This window comes from Delphinapterus leucas, chromosome 5 (assembly GCF_059928025.1).
Source record: "Delphinapterus leucas isolate spDelLeu-1000000601 "Yukka" chromosome 5, BTC_Dleu_Yukka2, whole genome shotgun sequence".
Lineage (NCBI taxonomy): Eukaryota > Metazoa > Chordata > Mammalia > Artiodactyla > Monodontidae > Delphinapterus > Delphinapterus leucas.
Genome location: NC_143133.1, coordinates 97,009,881 through 97,030,546, shown reverse-complemented (window position 1 = coordinate 97,030,546; position 20,666 = coordinate 97,009,881). Strand labels below are relative to the sequence as shown.

General features: G+C 39.2%; 1 protein-coding gene across 1 annotated transcript; it reads left to right on the top strand.

The window, feature by feature from the left end:
- Positions 1–1,438: 1,438 nt before the first annotated feature.
- COQ2 (coenzyme Q2, polyprenyltransferase) lies at positions 1,439–20,082 on the top strand. The gene is made up of 7 exons (XM_022599471.3): positions 1,439–1,775; positions 6,114–6,280; positions 10,496–10,617; positions 12,138–12,223; positions 13,864–13,997; positions 17,158–17,346; positions 19,408–20,082. Exons 1-7 carry the CDS (start codon positions 1,442–1,444, stop codon positions 19,570–19,572), a joined length of 1,197 nt encoding a protein of 398 aa, XP_022455179.3. The 5' UTR covers positions 1,439–1,441; the 3' UTR covers positions 19,573–20,082.
- Positions 20,083–20,666: the final 584 nt, after the last annotated feature.

The window sequence follows — 20,666 nt, the reverse complement described above, 5'->3', positions numbered from 1 at the left end:
GGGGAGAGTGGTGCACGTATAGAAAAGGCATGGAAGCTCTGTGCTCTTTCCCACATACCTTGCCCTATTTATCTGCTCAATCTGGCTGTTCCTGAGTTATGTCCTTTCATAAAAAAACTGATAATTAGGTAAGTGAAATGTTTTCCTAAGTTCTGATCTATAGCCAGTGTAGGGAAGCAAAAATTTGTCACCCCAAAATGTGTCTCTTTGACATGGAGATCTTTTTTTTTTTTTTTTTTTTTGCGGTACGCGGGCTTCTCATTATGGTGGCTTCTCTTGTTGTGGAGCACAGGCTCTAGGCACGTAGGCTTCAGTAGTTGCAGCACACAGGCTCAGCAGTTGTGGCTCACGGGCTCTAGAGCACAGGCTCAGTAGTTGTGGCACACGGGCTTAGTTGCTCCACAGCACGTGGGATCTTCCCGGACCAGGGCTCAAACCTGTGTCCCCTGCATTAGCAGGCGGATTCCTAACGACTGCGCCACCAGGGAAGTCCTGATAAGCTGGACCTGTGATGGGCTTCTGAAGTGGGGGTCAGCGAGCTTACAGAACTGAGCCTGCAACCTCTGGGCTCTGATGCAAACTCCAGATAGATAGTGACAGAACTGAGTAAAGTTATAGGACACTCAGGGGTCGCAGAGTTTCTTGATGTGTGGAAAATCCACACGTCTGGTGTCACAAGCCAAGTAGTATTGTAGTAGAATACTGAGAGCAAACGCGGACAGGAGGAAGTGTGTGTTTTCCTTTACAAATATAAAACGAAATTTCCCAGGGCCTTGATCCCTCTGTCTACAACTGAACAGGCTGTGAGCTACTTTTGTAAATTTATTAAGGACCACCCCGTTGCCACCACCACGGGAGACAAGATATCACAGAATCACTGTTGAGGTTTTAAAGAAAGGTGCTGAAAGACTAACCCAATTCCCTAGAATACTAAAATTCAAATGAGAGACTTGCCCATAGTCAGTCAGTAAGTGATTAAATGGGATAATACATGTAAAGTGCCTGTAACCGTGCCTGGCACAGAGCGCTATCCATTAGTTGGCTATGATTAACCCCTTCGATCAGATATTCTAGCTGCAGGCTCATAGCATCCCACACACTCGCTGCCTCTGGATTATACGAACTGCTTTGAATTGATAATCAAGTTTAAGGTTTTCACTTGTGTAATGCATGTCTGTTAACTCTGAGTACGATTTTAATGTACATTCTCGGATTTGGCCGCTTGGTGCCCTTTTAGCTTTAAAAAGGAAACACCGCAAATCAGTATTTTGGGTTCAGTAAGTTTTTCTCGGTGTTTTTTTTTTTTTTTCCTGTTACAACTGCTACGTATTTTGATAATGGGAACTCCTTTACCTGAAGAACTCCCTTACAGGTCAAGGTGACCGCAATCCTTCCCGTTTCACGTTACTCGAAAAGCTCCGACCAACCGGTCACCCTGCTGATGTCACTGCGCATGCCTGCCTGTGACAGGACGCTCGGGAATGACGTCAGGCCCCCGCGGGTCCGCGCTCTCCGGAGCGCCATGCTGGGCGCGTCAGGCACGGGGTTCGTGCGGGCCCTGCGGGCAGGGACGCAGGTGTGGCTGTGGGGCTCGCGTGGCCGCTCCCTCACCTTGCTGCACGCGGCCCGTGGGCTACACGCGGGAGATGGGCGGCCCTCAGCCGGGCGGGGTCAGCTCGAGCGGCGGCCGAGCCTGCCTGCGGCGGCGATCGTGAACTCGGCGCCCCGCCCTCTGCAGCCCTACCTGCGCCTCATGAGGTTGGACAAGCCCATAGGTGAGTGTGGACGGACGCGGCGGTCCGGGGGCTGCGGGCGCAGTGGAAGTGAAGCCCGAAAGCCGGGGCTTGGCCGCCAGGTGCCGAATACCGTCAAGACACCCGAACAGGGCTATCTCCGAGGTAACCGGCCGGCTGTCAAGCCTCTCTGAATCCTGAGCACGTGAGCTGGGCAAAAAATTCGCTCATTCCACAGTCCGTGTTTAAGCAGTGAATCGAGCAGAAATTCCGTATCCGTATCTCTGCATTTGCGCAGATTTACAGTGTGGAAACACTTCTACGTTCATTATGTTTCATCCTTCCCATAATCCCAGAGCAAGTAATTGAGACGATAAGGACGCTGAGGAAATTAAGGCTCTTTGGCAGAGCCAGACCAGATGATGCTGAATTTTTTTAGCTCTTTGCCCTGCACCATCCGTCACACAAAGATTTAATTCATTTGGATGCTGCAGGTACAGCATTTATGGACTACTTATCAGCTCACAGTCGCCTCCTAAGGGAGGATTTTGCTGAACTTCCTATTTAAATTCACCTTTCTCCTCAGTCTCTCTTTACCCCCCATTTTTCTTCATAGCATTCGCCACTAGCCGTATGCATTTATTGGTTGATACACTTCTCCAGTACAGTATAAGCTCCACTTATATGGGACTTTTATATCTAGTGTCTAGAACAGCCTAGCGGTAGTATTGAATGAATTAAGTCCTACAGCACTGCGTAGCCTTAGGGCTAGAAAGAGCTATGGAAACTTTGTACTTTCAAAGAACTCCCAGTCTAGTTTAAAAAGACAGAGTATTGTGTGAGTTGGAGAAGATTCGGTTAATAGTATTATGTATGTTAAGAAGATACAAGCCTGCTTGCTTTGGTTCTAAATAAGGTGACTGCAGGATTTTTCAGACAACTTATGAATAGTACTATCAGAATTCATTCAGCAAACATTTTTTGAGCCCTTACTGTATGCCAGGAACAATAAATTGACAGTAGTAGAATTCCAGGTTCAATACTTCTTTACTTAAATTCTTCTTTTGTGGGGTAATTTTATGTTTATTGTTTTGTTGAATTTTGATCTTGTTAAAAAGTGGGTTTCGTTGTTTTTCAGAAAGGATTACAACTTCCTACAACCATGTCACAAACTACATTATTTCAGGAGGTTTCAGCAGGTAGCACTCTTTCCACTAAATTGGTGGTATAACTGGTTTTACCACGTTTATGGCTGAAACTGCATTTATGTTTTCTTGAAGACAATGTGCAATTAGTGAATGAATCTTAGACTCAGTTTACACAAGCTCTTTGGTCTGCCTATCACCTCTCAGAATGCTTACTCACTTTATAATCTCCCAGAGAGTTTTTACTTTTTCTATAATAAGTATATCTTTCTGAAACCTATTGTATCCTCCCACCTTTGCATCTTTCTTCATGGGAGAGAACAGAATGAAAGTGTCATAGGGGAGACCAAAAAATGTTGGTGAGAATCAGGAGGGCAAAAGAATAATAAGAACTCATGGGTGTTTAGAGCTTTAGGTATCCAGAGTGATAGCCTGGAGCCAAACTGCTTGGATTTGAATTCCAGCTCTGCCATGTTTTTGCCTGTGTGGCCTTGGGCAAATTACTGTCTCTATGCTTCAGTTTCTGTGTTTGTTAAATGGGTATAATAGAAGTTGTGCCTATCTCATAGGTTTGTTGTGAGAATCAAAACTATTGTAGGACAGCACCTGGCACAGAGTAAGCACTATGAATTTGTTATTGTTTTCATTATCACCATTATTAATATTGTCTTATAACAACTCTAAGAGGTAGATGATGTTCTTTCCCCTCTTTTGTAGATGAGGAGCACTGAGGCTTCAAGTTTAATATACTTTAGTGTCTAGTGTCACTTACTAGGAGCAGACATTGAACCTTCACTGCAGGAACCCTCCTCATCTATAGGGGTGCCCTGCAGATTCCTATCAGTGAATACGGTACCTAAAATGCAGACTTACAGCCAAGGAAATTTTGACACTGACACAAAATGCTATAGGTGGTTACACATCTTTCTCTTTAGAATTCTTTTTTAAATGGAGCCTTCATTTCTACTTGTACCAGGAAAATGCCTGTGAAGTAGTGATCTTTTTTTTTCTATCAGGGCAGGATCAGCTAGCTACTCCTCTGTCCCTCTGAGCTATACTGATAGGTCCAGGGAAAAGGAAGTGGTTAAACCCATTGTGTTTTAACCTCTTCATGCATCTGTTTCCTCATCTGTAAAATAGGAAGAGTAATAGTGCCTACTTTATAAGGGTGTCTTTGAGGATTAAATGAGTTTGTATATATAAAGCATTTAGAACACTGCTTGACATTTCACAAACATTTAGAAAATGGCATTGTTGTTATTGTTTTAGATGGGACACACTGAATATGAGTCTGCCCAGGACAGCCTGAATTCAGGTCTAGACTGGTCATTTCTGATTTTTAGCCTCTCCTTGCCTTGCCTTTTCTGTGTGTTTAAGCCCCTTTTGGAAAAGCCTTCCTGAGTTTTTCCTACTCCATCCCCCGTTAACTTGGGTGGCATTGTTTTATGCCTTTATAGCATTGTGTACTTTCCCTGTTGTTGAATTGATCTGTTTCAGTGTTATTTATTTAACCGTGTTTCTTCCTTTTGCTTTATAAGCTGTGTGAAGGCAGAAATCAGCCCTCACTTAGTCACCATTGTATTCCAGTTCCTGGAACAACTCTGGTACAAAATATGTGCTTTATAAATATTTGCAAATGAATAAAGCTTAAATTTAATGAAGCTTAAACATAATCATAATGACTTTGTCATTTGACCATTTTTGTACAGGATCTGATTTTTCTTTAGCCACATGTCCTATTTATTCCACTTTTTGAGGAGGAAGAAATTATCCTCTACCCTTCTAAGTTAAGTCTAAGAATTAAGTTGACATGAGACAGATTAATAGGAAAAAATCAAACAAAAATTTAATAGCATGTGTGGGTGAGAGAGACCCAGGAAGACTGAGTAACTCACCAAAATGGCCAAAATACCTTCACCTTAAATATCTTCAGCTAAAGACACAGCAGGATATTGGGGGTAGTGATTTGGGACTTAAAAGGGGAGGAAGGTAATTCACTGGAGATAGAAAAGTAAATGTTTGGTAAATGGTCATCTCTGGTCTCTAGGCCCTATCAAGTTTCCCCACCACACCTAGCCCATATTTTTGGCAGATATCTGATGATAGGTCTACTCTGGTAACATTCTTGAAAATGTTCTTGAATCTTCTGTTTCTTAAAAATAATTGGCCTAAATTAATCCTCATGCCAAAGGGACACATTTGTGGGGTGGCACTCTTATATTGCTAATATACACTCTTATATTACTAATAGGAAAGAAAAGCTCAGAATTTATCTAATAGGTACAATATCCAAACATTTGTTGAAAGATTTTCTTTTGAAAATAGGATATCTTCTACAGGTCATGTGTGAAGGCTCCTATCCCTACAATTTATTTGGTTTTAGCTTAATTTCATCTAGTTTATGGGCTGAGTACCAAGAACTAATCCCATTTGTGCATGTAGTAGCAAAATATTTTTGAAAAAACAGTAGGTTAATCCTTCTTTCCCCCCCAAACCATTTTATTATATTGTATTAACAACAATAAAGAAAGTTTTATTAAAGTTTTTTGAGGAGGTAATACATGAAGATGATACAAAATTTAAAAAGGTGTAAGGGTATAGAGTGAAAACTAAGTCTTCCACCCCTTTTTCCCAACCAACCAGTTTTCTTCCCCAAAGACAACTCTCAGTATCAGTTTCTAATGTTTCCTTCCTGACATAGTTTATGAACATACATTCAAATGTATGTATTTGTTTTATATGTGTATGCATGTGCGTATACACACACACACACACACACACACACACACACACACACATGTATAGGAAAACTCTTCAGCTTACCCTCTATAGGAACTGGAACATTTGCAACCTCATCAGACATATATGACTATCCAGCTCCCCAGAGTATGTTGTCAGCCTTTGGGTTGTGCCAGTCTGCTAGGTGGAAAATGTTATCTCAATGTAATTTTCATGTGTATTTATCAAAGTTGAGTATCTTTTCATTGGTATAAGAGCCATTTGTATTTTCTATTATGTTTTTTGTCCATTTTTCGATCAGGCTTTTGATCTGTCTTCAGTTTCTGGGAACCCTATAGGGAGAATAGTCCTCTGTTATATGAGTTGCAAGCTTATTTTCCCAGTTTTGTCATGTGTTTTTGACTTTGTGTTCCTTACTTCTTTTGGATACAGCATTTCAAACAAATGAAAACAGCTAACTTAATTTGTACTTTTTTTGTCTTTTTATTTTGCTTAGGAACCTGGCTACTGTACCTGCCATGTACTTGGAGCATTGGTCTGGCAGCTGAACCAGGTTGTTTTCCAGATTGGTACATGTTATCCCTCTTTGGCACTGGAGCTGTTCTGATGCGTGGAGCAGGCTGTACTATTAATGACATGTGGGACCAGGACTACGATAAAAAGGTAGATTCGTCCCAGAAAGGAACAGAGAGGCTCCTCTCAATTCTGCAGAGTAAGATGGTGGCATCACTTTTGAATGCCACATAAAGCAACAGGATCATTTAGTGTCCTCACTGAAATCCAGCGTAAGAAGTGCCAGTATCAGTTGAATAGCTGGTGTTGCAAAGTGCGGTGTGCTTCCTTTCTCAACAGAGGAGCGGCCATGGGGGCAAGGTGTGTACATCATTTTTACAAAACGAATTAGAATTTGGAAGGCCAGAGAAAGGATGTTGGGAGTGAAGGTGAAAATTCCATTCTGAACCTTTGGGTGTCTAAAAGAACTGTCATCCCTTCCTTTGAGATATATGTTGGAGCCATAACTATTCGTATGTAAATCAGATCTTAATTTAAATGAATCAAGGCAGCCCTATTAGCATTTGCTATAATTATTTCTTTTAAAAAGATAATTTTATTTTTTTCTCCTTAGAAAAATAATACATGTTTATTCTGAAAAATTCAGACAGTACAAAAATAGAAAGGATAGAAAATGCAAATCTTCCTTATCACCTCCCCCAAGCCCCCAGAAAAAACTTCATTTAAAGTTTGATACATCATATGTCTCTAGATTATTTTCTATGCATGTTCTAATGCATGTGTGTAATTATTTCTTTGTTCTTCAATAGACCATTATTTTCTCAAGGGAATGGTCTGTCTTGTTTGCCTTTTATTCCAGCAGCCATACTATAACAAGTATAAAATCATTAAATGCTTGAGTAAATAAGTAAACGTTCAATTTATAAGAAATCCAGGGTGAATTATGTGAAGTAAATAATCATGTGACACTCACATAAAGTGAATAATCTTCCCTGGTTTGCCTTTCATATAAGTCTTAGTTTTCCTTAAGCAAAGCACACCCGTAATGATTTTTAGCTTATAGAACAGTGTCACATTAATAATTTTTAAATTCAAAAACATTTATTGAATACCTACTATCTATGAGACACAGTGACAGGTTCTAGGATTGTGTGGATGAAAGACAACATTGCTGACTTCAGTTTAGTAGCTATCAAGAGATGGTGTCCACAGGGCACTTACTGCAGACCACCTACCTTACCTTAGCATAATCCAGGGGGTTAGAGAGAAGTTTTGATGGGGTGAGGTAGGGTAAGGTGACTTTGGAACTATGACAGACTAAGATGGCAAAAAAAGCCTGGAAAGGAGGGTGAAGGTCACTCTAGGCAGAGGAAACAGCAGACACAGAGGCATGGCTGTGAGATAAAATGTATTATGCTTGACAACTGCAACTATGTGGTTTGTGTGTGGCTGGAGGGTAGGATAGTGGCAGAGTGGCAGGTGATGCATGTTAAGGCATCTCTATGTCTCGCTGACCATTGGGATGCTTTGATCTATGCTAGGAGATGCGTACTTTCTTGTTTTGGGGGTTTGCACATCCTGGTCAGCTTTTCATCTGCATAACCATATGAATGAGGCTTCTGGCCAGTATCACTTCAAAATAACTATTGAACACATTTAGAGCAGCCTAATGTCAAAATCCTGGTTGTGATATTGTACTGTAAAGTTTTGCAAGATGTTACCCTTGGGGAAAACTAAATAAAGGATACACAGGATCTCTATATTTCTTATAATACAGAGATTTTTTTTAAAAAAATTACATGTGAATCTACAATTATCTCAAAAGAAGTATAATTAAAAAATAACATAGAGCTTCCCTGGTGGCGCACTGGTTGAGAGTCCGCCTGCCGAGGCAGGGGACACGGGTTCGTGCCCCGGTCCGGGAAGATCCCACATGCCGCGGAGCGGCTGGGCCCGTGGGCCATGGCCGCTGAGCCTGCGCGTCCGGAGCCCGTGCTCCGCAACGGGAGAGGCCACAGCGGTGAGAGGCCCGCGTACCACACAAAAAATAATAATAATAATAAAAAATAACATAAATCAACCAACATTTTCTACTTTTTTAATTAACGAAATAGAGCCATTTTAGTTTTGTCTTAAGTGATTTTTATACTCACTAGATAAAAGGGAACTGATTAGATATCTTACATCTCCCCCGTGCCATTTTTCTCTGATTAGAGGAATCTACAGTCTATGGTGACATACAACAAAGCACTTAAATGAGTATTGTATAGCTATGGTTTTGCTAACATGAATTTTAAAATGTTATGAGCATCTCTTTTACAGAATGGGTTAAAAACCTTGGTCAAATTGTAATGCTTACCTTACATTTTCTTAAAGACAGTATGTTTATGGCTGAGGGTTTTGCTTAATATGTTAGATGACTAAGTAAATTGCTAATACATTAAATGGTAAGTGAATTGCTATTAGGTTATTTGGGTTAACTCTGTTTTGTTGATGATGTATGTAATCTGCTAGTCATGCAATAAACTTTAGGTCCAATAAACATTGAAATAATATCAATGCACAGGTGTTAATGATTTGGTTTTTTAAGCTGTGAGCATTCTAGTTTCATAGAAGCCACATAGAATATGTTTTTTGATCATCATATTGCATCGTTTTTATTCTTTTGATGGAGTGCTTGTTTTTCACCTCTCGAGTTTAGCCAGGCAATTACCATTGTACTGGAGGGGCAGTGTAATTTTGTGGTTAGTACTGTGGTTGTTGGGACTGGACTGACTGTGCTACCTTAGTATCTGTGACCTTGGAAAGTTACTGGCCACTCTGCCCCAGTTTCCTAAAACTTAGAAATGGCAAGAACTTGTGAGTGGCTAAAAGAGAGTTGTTACAAGGATTCAATGATGTGATGCATATATAGCTCTTAGATTATTAGCATTCAAATACTGGCAGGAATAATCATAATATCCTAAATCAAATACAAGAACATAAATATTATTCCCACTTGAAGCTACAGGGACCAAATCAAGGATGAGATATCCAGTTCTGGCACTAAGCAAGATGAGTCATTACAGTTTTTGACAAACTGTTTTATTGCACAGTGAAGCATGCTATAAATTGGGTCAGCAAATTTCTTCTGTAAAGGACCAGATAGTAAATATTTTAGGCTTTGTGGGCCACACAGTCTTTGTTGCAACTACTGCACTCTGTTACAGCGTGAAAGCAGCCACATACAATATGTAAAAAAATGGGTGTGTCTCTTTCAATAAAATTTTATTTGTGGACACTGAAATTTGAATTTCTTATTTTCATGTGGCACAATACATTACTATTTCTTTGTTTATTTTCAACCACCAAAAAAAGTAAAAACCATTGTTAGCTCACGGTTCCAACCAAAAACAGACAGAAAGCTGGATTTGGCTCACAGGCCATAGTTTGCTAAACCCTTGCTATAAATCGTACAAAAATATGTTATATTAATTATAGTTAACATTTATTGCATCAGGCATTGCATTCACTCTGTAAGGTACGTGCTATTATTACGTCTCCCTCTCTTTCTGTTTTTCCTTAAATAGGTAAATAACCTAAGCCTGAGGGAGGTCAAGTAACTTGCCAGAATTCACACAGCCAATAAGTGATGGAATTGAATTCAAATGCTAGGCTCTCTAATCCCAGATCCTGAGTTCTTAACTTCCAGCAATGCTGAAAATTTTGGTTATGCTCTTTATTTGTGGTTGAATTTAGAATAATCACATTTCATGATCTCTTGGAAGGAAAAGAACAATATATATTATTTGTTCACATAATTGCTCTACCTATATTCTTACAGTGAGTTTGCCCTTTATATATGGGTGCAGTTAATATAAGATTACAGCCCCATTCCTACATAGACTGGCAAAAGCACTCCCACTTTCAAACTCAGATAATCTGTCTTCTTTCTTCATGTCTGATATCTGATTGCAGTGCTTCCCATACTCAAAGCGTTTACATGATATCAGCCTTATCTAACATGCTCTGCACTTTCCTCTTTCCTGAGAATTCTTATTATTTTTGTCCCTCTTTGCTCCATGGAATTGAACATATACTTGCTAAGCTGGATAGGTAAATAGTTAGATTACGAAATTGCTTTGTTTTGTTTGTTTGGAGATGGGGATAGGAGATGGAAAGAAAGAGAAATGAATGGTGGGAATTTTTAGTTCTTTTCAATGCTATTTTAAATAGAAGTTTTGATTCATGGTAGTACTTCCAATGTTCACCTTTTATTCATATTTCTGCCTTAGTACGTACCATGGGCCAGTCTCTTGAGTAAATGTTTAAGTAAATGATTGAGCTATTCCCCGATGCTAAGGTATCTGTTTTTATGTTGTTAAGGTTACAAGAACAGCAAGTCGCCCAATAGCTGCTGGAGACATTTCAACTTTTCAATCCTTTGTTTTTCTTGGGGGACAGCTGACCTTGGCACTGGGTGTTCTTCTGTGTCTGAATTACTACAGGTACAGTATATGTGTTTTTCATAATCATGTAAAAAATCTTTCCTTTGACATAGAAGTACATATAAAATAAAATAGAAATATCTGTATTACAAAGTTGTTTATTACCTAATCAAGCATCTGTAAAGTTAGCAATGTAAGTAAGTCACCATACAATGTAAAGTCAAGAATGCTTTCAGCCAAAGGAATGAAGAGATCAGTGTTTCGTTTATTCTGCTCCACCTCCAGTACTTGCACTATGTGTTCCCTAAAGGACTCAAGACACTTTTCCTAGGTTTTCTAGGTGCATGCGTGGGAGTGTGTGTATATACCCATTTGTATAATTTTATTTATCCTGGTAGTATCTCTGAAGCGTTAGAGGCAGAAGTGATTATGCTTACTTTGCAAAAAGAGGAACTGGGTCTTTCCCAGAGTCGTATTCCTAATCAATGACAGAAGAAAAAAGAACTCATTCTTATACTTCTTAAACAGAGACAAAATTAGACATTTGTGTACCAGATGGCTGCTTACATAGTGCTTCAATAAGACAAAAAAGAGGAGTTCAGCAAATAAGCATATTTTATAGAGACTAGACTTAATTGTATATCTTGTTCTGATAGCTTCAGTCAAGTGAAAACACTTTGAAAGGTTATTCCTGGAGGGGTAGTGTTAAGTGAGCTGTGAGCTTCCTAAAAACATCTTATCTGACTGTCATCCTTTCATAGGTACTTTGTGACCTTATCCTCTTCTAGAGAAGTAACCCCTTGTGCATATAGGGAGGGATATCTTGACTCTAATTCTCTGTTAGGACATCTCAGTTTACTAGCTATCTTAATGTTTGAAAGCAAAATTTAGGCAATAGCACATGGGGAGTATTATGTTGGATACTGGGGCCAGATGCCTTAGGTTTGCTTCCTGGCCCTGCTACTGACTAGCTGTATAACAATTGGCAAATTACTTTCTCTCTTTGACTTTAGTTTTTTCATCTGCAAAAAAACAAGTAGAATAAAACTACCTGCCTCGTAAGGTTGTGGTGAAGGTTATAATGAGTTAACATATGTAGAGCAGTTAAAACAGTCCTAATACATGAAAGCAATATATGTGTTAGCTATTCTTATTTTGTTTCATTGTTTGTAACACTTAAGATATTTTCTAATCACCCTTTATGTTAATTAAAGTCCAGGAATAAACGTCTAGAAAGAGAATTTTACAAAAAATACAATTTAGATAAATCATTTCCTCATTAGTGTTGCTATTGTTGTCTTATTTACCGTTTTTTTTTTTTTTTGGCGATACGAGGGCCTCTCACTGTTGTGGCCTCTCCCGTTGCGGAGCATGGGCTCCGGATGCGCAGGCTCAGTGGCCATGGCTCACGGGCCCAGCCGCTCCGCGGCATGTGGGATCCTCCCGGACCAGGGCACGAACCTGTGTGCCCTGTATCGGCAGGCGGACTCTCAACCACTGCGCCACCAGGGAAGCCCCTTATTTACCGATTTTTAAGAGATGGTGATATTAATCTTTTTCATGTTTTTTCTTGATTTCAGTATAGCTCTTGGAGCAGCATCCCTACTTCTTGTCATCACCTACCCGCTAATGAAGAGAATTACATACTGGCCTCAATTAGCCTTGGGTGAGCTTGAAATAACTATAAGTATTTACTTCAGTACCCTCAAGCTATACTTTTATATATAATATCAATCAATGCATGTGTGGTGTGTGTGTGTGTGTGTGTGTGTGTGTGTGTGTGTGTGAGAGATGTGGCAGAGATAAAATGTTAAGTCAGTCATGAAATTTTCCAAACCAGGAATAGATTTTCATGTTTTAATGGAGGGCAATTAGCCATTTTTATTGGCTAAAAAATCTTGGACATCTGCTAAGATTATCATCATTATTATTTTCTGAAATGCTCTTAAAAATCTAGGTATGTCATGAAGAAAGAAAATTAGCCGCCTTGACTTCACTGCTCTCTTTAGGTAGTTGATCTAGATGCCCTGAAGATTTTGGGGACTGGAATAGAAAGCACTCTGAGGCAGGAGAACAAGAGTTGAAGTGTGTGATAGCCTAGCTCCCTTTCTGGGAAGCCTTCCTTAAACTTACCAGAAGAAAGTTAGCCAGTCCCTCCTGGGCTCCCATAGCACTCTAATGTGACACTTACTCGTTTCAACAGCACTAATTCAACAGGAAGATATTGAGAGCCTACCCTCTCTTCCCATTAATAAATTGTAAACACCTAGAAGATAAAGCATTCTTTATATATGGATGGTGCAGCATCTAACATGGTGCTTGGCACATCACAGGTATTCAATAAATATTTGTTGGCAGATAGAGGAAGATAGGTAGGTAAGTCAAAACCTATTGCAAAAATATCTACTCCTAGACTTTTCTGTTCTATTCCTAGAATAGAGTATTAAGAAAACTAGTATTTTTACTTTAAATATTTATTGAAACCCTGACTTTTACTTTGTGCCAGGAATCACACCAGGTACTAGGAAAATAAACATGACTGAAACACATTCATCATCTTGAAGGAGCAAGTCCCTCAGATACCTCAAAGTCAGTGGGTCCCAAACATCTCAGAAACCCTTTTTCTCCTCCTCATTGCCTGTTTCCACTTAGAATCCCTCCTCCTCAGTTGATGAAGTACCTCTCCTCTGTGGTCCCACAGAGCATGCATGTCAATGTACCTGAGGGACTTGCAGGTGGAGATGTCTAGCAGGCAATTCAGTATCTAGTCTGAAGCTGAGGGAAGTGATTAGGCTTACACATAGATATTTAGGAGTTGTCACCATGTGGAGTTTGTTTACAGTCCTCAGAGAGGGTGGACTTGAAGAACAAGTGTTCCTGTCTAACTCTTGTTTCTGTAACTTAAAGGGGAAATAGAGCAATAATGGAAAAAACACAGGAGTTTGACTCAGATAGGTCTAAGTTCAAACTCTAGCATCTAATACTATTTATCATTGGTGCCAGTCGTCATACTAGGTAGGATAAATGTTGTTCTCATGAAACCTCCTATTTATCAGGGAGATATTATTCTTTCTGTTAGCTATGTTATTTTAATTGTTATTTAACCTTTCTGGTTCTGTTTTCCTTTTTTGTAAAATGTAGCTAATAACTACCACATGAGAGACTTGAGAAAATTTAAGGGAGAAAACAGCATACACAGAGCCTAATACATAGAAGCATTTAATACATGCTGATGCCTCTCTCCTTCCCTTTGGAATTCTAAAGTACATTTAGACTTTTCTCCTCTTTCTGTTTCAATAATTATAGGGTTGACTTTTAATTGGGGAGCATTACTTGGATGGTCTGCTGTCAAGGGCTCCTGTGATCCATCTGTTTGCCTTCCTCTTTATTTTTCTGGAATTATGTGGACTCTAATATACGATACTATCTATGCTCATCAGGTAAAGAAATATTCTTTTTCATAACTTTGGCTTAACTGTTATCATTTTTTAAGAACTTTAAAAATAAGTACTAAATTAAGGGAAAGTTTTTTTTCTTTAGGCTTTAAAAAAAATTGAAGTAACATTATATGTGTCATGTGTACAACATTATATTTCGACTTCGGTATACACTACAGCATACTCAGCATCAAAAGTTTAGTTTCCATCCATCACCATACCATTGACCCCCTTTATCTATTTTGCCCTCCCCCTTCCCCTTTCCCCTCTGGTTACCACTAATCTATTCTGTGTATCTATGTGTTAGTTTTATTTTGTTTGTTCGTTTATTTCTCTCTTTCTTTTAATATTCCACACATAAGTGAAATCATAGTGGTATTTGTCTCTTTCTGTCTGACTTACTTTACTTAGCATAATACCCTCAAGATCCATCTATGTTGTTGCAGTTGGCAAGATTTTATCTTCTTATGGCTGAGTAGTATTCCACTGTATGTATATACCACATGTTTATCCATCCATCTGTTGATGGGCACTCACATTCTTTCCATATCTTGGCTTGTAAATAACACTGCAGTGAACATTGGGGTACATATATATCTTTTTGAATTAGTGTCTTTGTTCTCTTCAGGTAAATATCCAGAAGTGGAATAGCTGGACCATATGGTAGTTCTATTCTTAACTTTTTGAGGAATCTCCTTACTGTTTTTCCGTATTTATATTCCCACCAACAGTGCACAAGGGCTCCTCTTTCTCCACATCCTTGTCAACACTAGTTATATTCCTGTCTTTTAGATAGCCATTCTAACAAGCATGAGATGATATCTCATCATGGTTTTGGTTCGCATTTCCCTATTAATTAGTGATGTCGAACATCTTTTCACGTGCCTATTGGCCATCTGTATGTCTTCCTTAGAAAATTTCTTCAGGGCATTGTCTGTTTATATCCTCTGCCCATTTTTTAATTGGGTTGTTTGTTTTTTGGTTGATGAGTTCTTTATATATTCTGGATATTAACACCTTACCGGATATATGATTTGCCAGTATCTTCTCCCATGTGGTAGATTGTCTTTTCATTTTATTGATGGTTTCCTTTGCTGTGCAGAAGCTTTTTAGTTTGATGTAGGCTCATTTATTTATTTCTGCTTTTGTTTCCCTTACCTGCGGAGACATATCCAGAAAGATATTGCTAAGACTGATATCAGGGAGTGTACTGCCTATGTTTTCTTCTGGGAATTTTGTGGTTTCAAGTCTTACATTCAAGTCTTTAATCCTTTCTTTTTTTGTGTGGTACACGGGCCTCTCACTGCTGTGGCCTCTCCCGTTGCGGAGCACAGGCTCCGGATGCACAGGCCCAGCGGCCATGGCCCATGGGCCCAGCCGCTCCGTGGCACGTGGGATCCTCCCAGACCGGGGCACGAACCTGCGTCCCCTGCATCGGCAGGCGGACTCCCAACCACTGCGCCACCAGGGAAGCCCCTTTAATCCATTTTGAGTTAATTTTTATGTATGGTATAAGATAGTGGTCTAGTTTCATTTTTTGCATGTGGCTGTCCAGTTTTCCCAGCACGATTTGTTGAAGAGACTGTCCTTTTTCCATTTTATGTTCTTTGCTCCTTTGTTGTAAATTAATTGTTCATATATGGGTGGCCTTATTTCTGGGCTCTCAATTCTGTTTCCAATGATCTGTGTGTGTCTGTTTTTCTGCCAATACCATGCTGTTTTGATAACAATAGCTTTGTAGTATAATTTGAAATCAGGAAGTATGATACCTCCAGCTTTGTTGTTTTTTCTCAAGATTGCTTTGGCTTTTCAGGGTCTTTTGTGGTTCCATACAAATTTTAGGATTTTTTTGTTCTATTCCTGTGAAAAATGTTGTTGGTATTTTGATAGGGATTGTATTGAATCTGTAGATTGCTTTAGGCAGTATGGATATTTTAATAATTTTAATTCTTCAAGTCCATGAGCACGGAATATCTTTCCATTTCTGTGTGTCTTCTTCATTTCTTTTAACAATGTCTCATAGTTTTCAGAGTACAGGTCTTTCACCTCCATGGTTAAATTTATTCCTAGGTATTTTGCTGTTGTTGTTGTGATTGTAAATGAGATTATTTTCTTAATTTCTCTCTCTTCGAGCTCACTATTAGTATATAGAAACACAACAGATTTTTGTATATTGATCTTGTACCCTACAGCTTTACTGTATGTGTTTATAATTTCTAATAGGTTTTTGGTGGCCACTTTAGGGTTTTCTGTATATAAAACCATGTCACCTGCAAATAGTGATTGTTTTTCTTCTTCCTTTACAATTTGGGTGTCTTTTATTTCTTTTTCTTGCCTAATTGCTCTAGCTGAGAATTCCAATACTATGTTGAATGAAAGTGGCAACAGTGGGCATCCTCATCTTGTTTCTGATCTTAGAAGGACAGCTTTCAGTTTTTCACCATTGAGTATGTTTGCTTTGGGTTTGTCATATATGGCCTTTATTATGTTGAGGTACATTCCCTCTGTACCCACTTTGCATGCAGCCTCTGATGTCACATGACTGTGATTACAACATTATATGGAAATGCTTACAAATAAAGTTGCTGGAGGAGACCAGTCAGCCAGATGTGAGTGTATCATCAGGACCTAGCTGTACTTATACAGGAAGGATTTGATGGGAGAGGCAAGGAATAAACTGAGCCAGAAGTGAAATCTGAATGGATGTGGTTAGGTGGCAAGTGAGCATTTTTCCACATGTGTGATTTTAGCAGATTGAAACTAAAATGTATAGGAAATTATTGAGATTTGAAAACTCTGAAGTAAAGAAGAGCTATGTGAAGAATTAGAGTCTGACTTCTAATTTATTAGTACAAGTATAGTTGAAAGTCAGTATAGGGTCATAAAAGTACGATGATATGTAGAAATAGGTCTGGAAGATAATTTTAGCAGTAACATTTAACTTTGATTTGGCCTGCACATTCATTTTTGATCAACTGTTTCTGAGTTACTGTCATGTTCTTTAAAAGACAGTTTCTCCTGGAATTAGATGGTAGTGATGGTTGCACAACCTTGTGAATATACTAAAACCACTGAATTACATACTTCAAAATGGTAAACTTTATGATATGTGAATTAAATCTCAGTAAAATCCAGGCAATTTCTTACTACTTTCTCATGTTAGGACAAGAGAGATGATGCTCTGATTGGGCTTAAGTCCACGGCACTGCTGTTCCGTGAAGATACCAAGCAGTGGCTCAGTGGCTTCACTGTGGCGATGCTGGGGGCACTGAGCCTGGTGGGAGTGAACATTGGTCAAACTGTGCCCTACTACACTGCTCTGGCTGCTGTAGGGGCCCATCTGGCTCACCAGGTTTGATCTTTTCCATATCTTTCCCTCTTTTTTCTTTGGTGTAAATTATAAAAATTATTTAAACAGGGCTTCCCTGGTGGCGCAGTGGTTGAGAGTCCGCCTGCCGAGGCAGGGGACACGGGTTCTTGCCCCGGTCCAGGAAGATCCCACATGCCGCGGAGCAGCTGGGCCCGTGAGCCATGGCCGCTGAGCCTGCGCGTCCGGAGCCTGTGCTCCGCAATGGGAGAGGCCCGCATACCGCAAAAAAAAAAAAAACCACTCCCCCCCCAAAAAGAAAATTATTTAAACAAAATGCCCTCTGTGTTTACCAAGCAAGTTAATTCCTTAAACAACTACTTGGCTTGTACTGCCTTGAACTGCCCTTTCCCTGCCCCAATATGTCATATAAGAAAGCTAGCTGTATTATTTTAGAGAAATAATGTAAACCTAAAGCTAGATATTTTTTTTCCTTCTAATTTTCCTAGAATTATTTCTGATGTGTGTCTAGAGAAATTTGATCAATGTCTTAAGGTTGTGGGTTGAGTTGAATTACTCTGAAAGCAAACTGGTCAACACAACTGTATTGTTTAAATGTGGGCATCTATTGATGGTTAGCAAACTAATCATTCATATGTTTGAGTCACACTGGCACAGGGACCAAGGCAAGATAAGACACAAAATGGGAAGATGTCAGAGTTCTGCCTACACAGTAGGAAACTGCCAGGATGTTCACCCAGCACCTCAGCCCCACTTGTTTATATGGCAGGTCTACATCACTGACTTCTGTAAAATGAATGAACTAAGTAGAATTTAATTAAATAGGTTGCTTGTAAATGGACTGTATTTTTGCATCAGTATTACTGTTATTTTCTTTGAACAAAATCGAGAAGATGTTAGTAAGCCTGTATTTAGATGATCTCTTTTATACAGATCGGTGCATGTGTAAGCAGGACTTGCATAACATGGTATGAAGGAAACTAAAATCTGATGTCCATAAAGTAAACCACACACTATATCACCTTCATTGTTTTCCTCACCAGGAAAGCTAAAAGGTTTGAATTAGTGATTCTCCACATTTCACCATTTTCCTCTTCAGAATCTCTCAGCATCTTCTTTTGGTCATTACTCAGCTCCATGGGAGTTGTTATCATCAGTTGATTGTCTGGTTAGGATAATGGATGTTTCGCAATATTTAAGCGCCTGGATATTAGCAGAGGAAGGCAAAAATTATGGGGATAATCACAAATATAGGAAATATTTGGAACCCACTTTATATTCTGAATTGCCTTTGTGGTCCTCTGCCTAGTCCTTGACACAGTACTTTAAGATGGACATAGTCTTCTAGTATTTGGAGAAAGGAAATCATGATAATTTTAAGTCTGCAGGTCACATAATAAAGAATAGTTGAGGGCTTCCGATGCTTAAGTCCAGGGAAGCGTAAAATAGGGATATGAGACTTTCTCAATATATTTGCAGGACAACTGTGGAGAAAAGAGAGTATGTTTGGTCACTACCTGCAGATCTAGGATTTTAGGTGCCCTTCTCTATGTGGGGATGGGAGGGAGATTTTAACATGTATGGCGGTATTTTGGGGTATCATAAATAGACTGGGGAGGGACCACTACAGGCATTTAGTGAGCGAGGGCCAGGTACATTAAATATCTCTTGATGCAGTAGACAGCCTGCACGGTAGAGAGTTGTCCTGCCCAAATGTAACTTGTTCCTCTGTTGAGAAACATTGCTCTGAAGAATAGAGCTAAACTAGAGGGTAAGAGTTATAGAGAGCAGATTTTAGATCAATCAGTTTAAGGAAGAACTTTCAAAATAGAATTAAAAATAGCATGCGTTGCCTCTCAGAGTGTTCGTGCACCCGTCAAGTGCAAGTTTTTAGCTTAGATGATATCCATTGAGAGATATGGTAGATTTTTTCTGCGTTGGAAAACAATCTGGGGTACATTAAAGGCTTCCCATTGCTTAAAATTCTATAACAAAGTGCTGTTACCTTCTTCATATTGATGTGTTTATTTGCGATGCCTAGAAGTCCATATGAGTTCTAACATGGCATGTATTCTTTTCTTATAGATTTACACTCTGGACATCCACAGACCTGAGGATTGTTGGGATAAATTCACCTCCAACCGAACAATAGGACTAATAATTTTTTTAGGAATTGTCCTTGGGAATTTGTGGAAAGAAAAGGAGACAGATAAAACAAAGAAAAATATAGATAATAGAGTAGAAAATTAGCAAATTAAGTTTATCTGGGGATTTTTAAAACAAACTTTTACAAAATACTCTCAGGTCTTATTACCACATAACTAGATTTGAATAACAGTCTTACAATATGTTAATGAATTACAAACCAGTAGATGAAGTTGTAGAGCATTTTTGCCTGGATTTTAGTTCAACTATGTACTAGTCAAATTCTTCCCCATCACAGAAACCAGGAACTCTTCAGGATTTGCGATCACCTGGAGTATTTAAGTTATAATTCTCATCTGCAGTTACAGGAATTATATGAGTTTTGGCACTTTAGAAAAAAACTTGATGTATGTCTCATCTAAATGACTGTCTTTGTAGGAAAATGGACTCTGTTTTTAGGGCAAAATAAAGGCTGCTACAGGAAGTTGAGGCTTATTGTTCTTTGAGTTGACCTTTACTTACTGCCAAAAGCTGTAATTCAGGAAACCGCTCTGTTTTTTATATTTTAGGAGAATTTAAATCAGTAAATAAAATTTTTTACCTGTTGTACCTGGACATACTGCTGTTTGTTACCAACCCTGACATTTATTTGAGAGGTCTCTGTATACAACCATAGTGACCAGAGTGGGCAGACAGTCACTAATGATGATTTTAATTTCTATTTATTTATTTATTTTTTATCTCAGGTGATTGTAATTGATAGGATAGCAGTATATTGGCTAGGTGTAGTAACTGTTTTTTCCTTACCCCCTTCAGAATATTCTCAACACAGCAGCCACAATGATTTTCTTAAAACCTCTATAAGGTCATGTCATTCTTCTTCTCAGAACCCTCCAGGATCTTCCCAGGTCACTCAGTACAAGCTAAAAGTCTTGTCACCTGCTAGGCCCACCATGATCTGGCCTTGTCTGTGGCTCCTCCACTCACACTCCTCTGCAGTCCTGCTGGCCTCCACACTGCGCCTCAACAGGCTGGACAGACTCAACCGAGGGCCTTTACATGTACGATTTTCTTTGCCTACAGTGCTCTCCTTGAATTATGTCTTAGTCCTTCACTGCAGGTCTTTTCCTAAATGTCACCTTCTCAAAGAGGCTTTTCTTAGCCATTGTTTCTAAAATTTCATTTACAGGGGCTTCCGT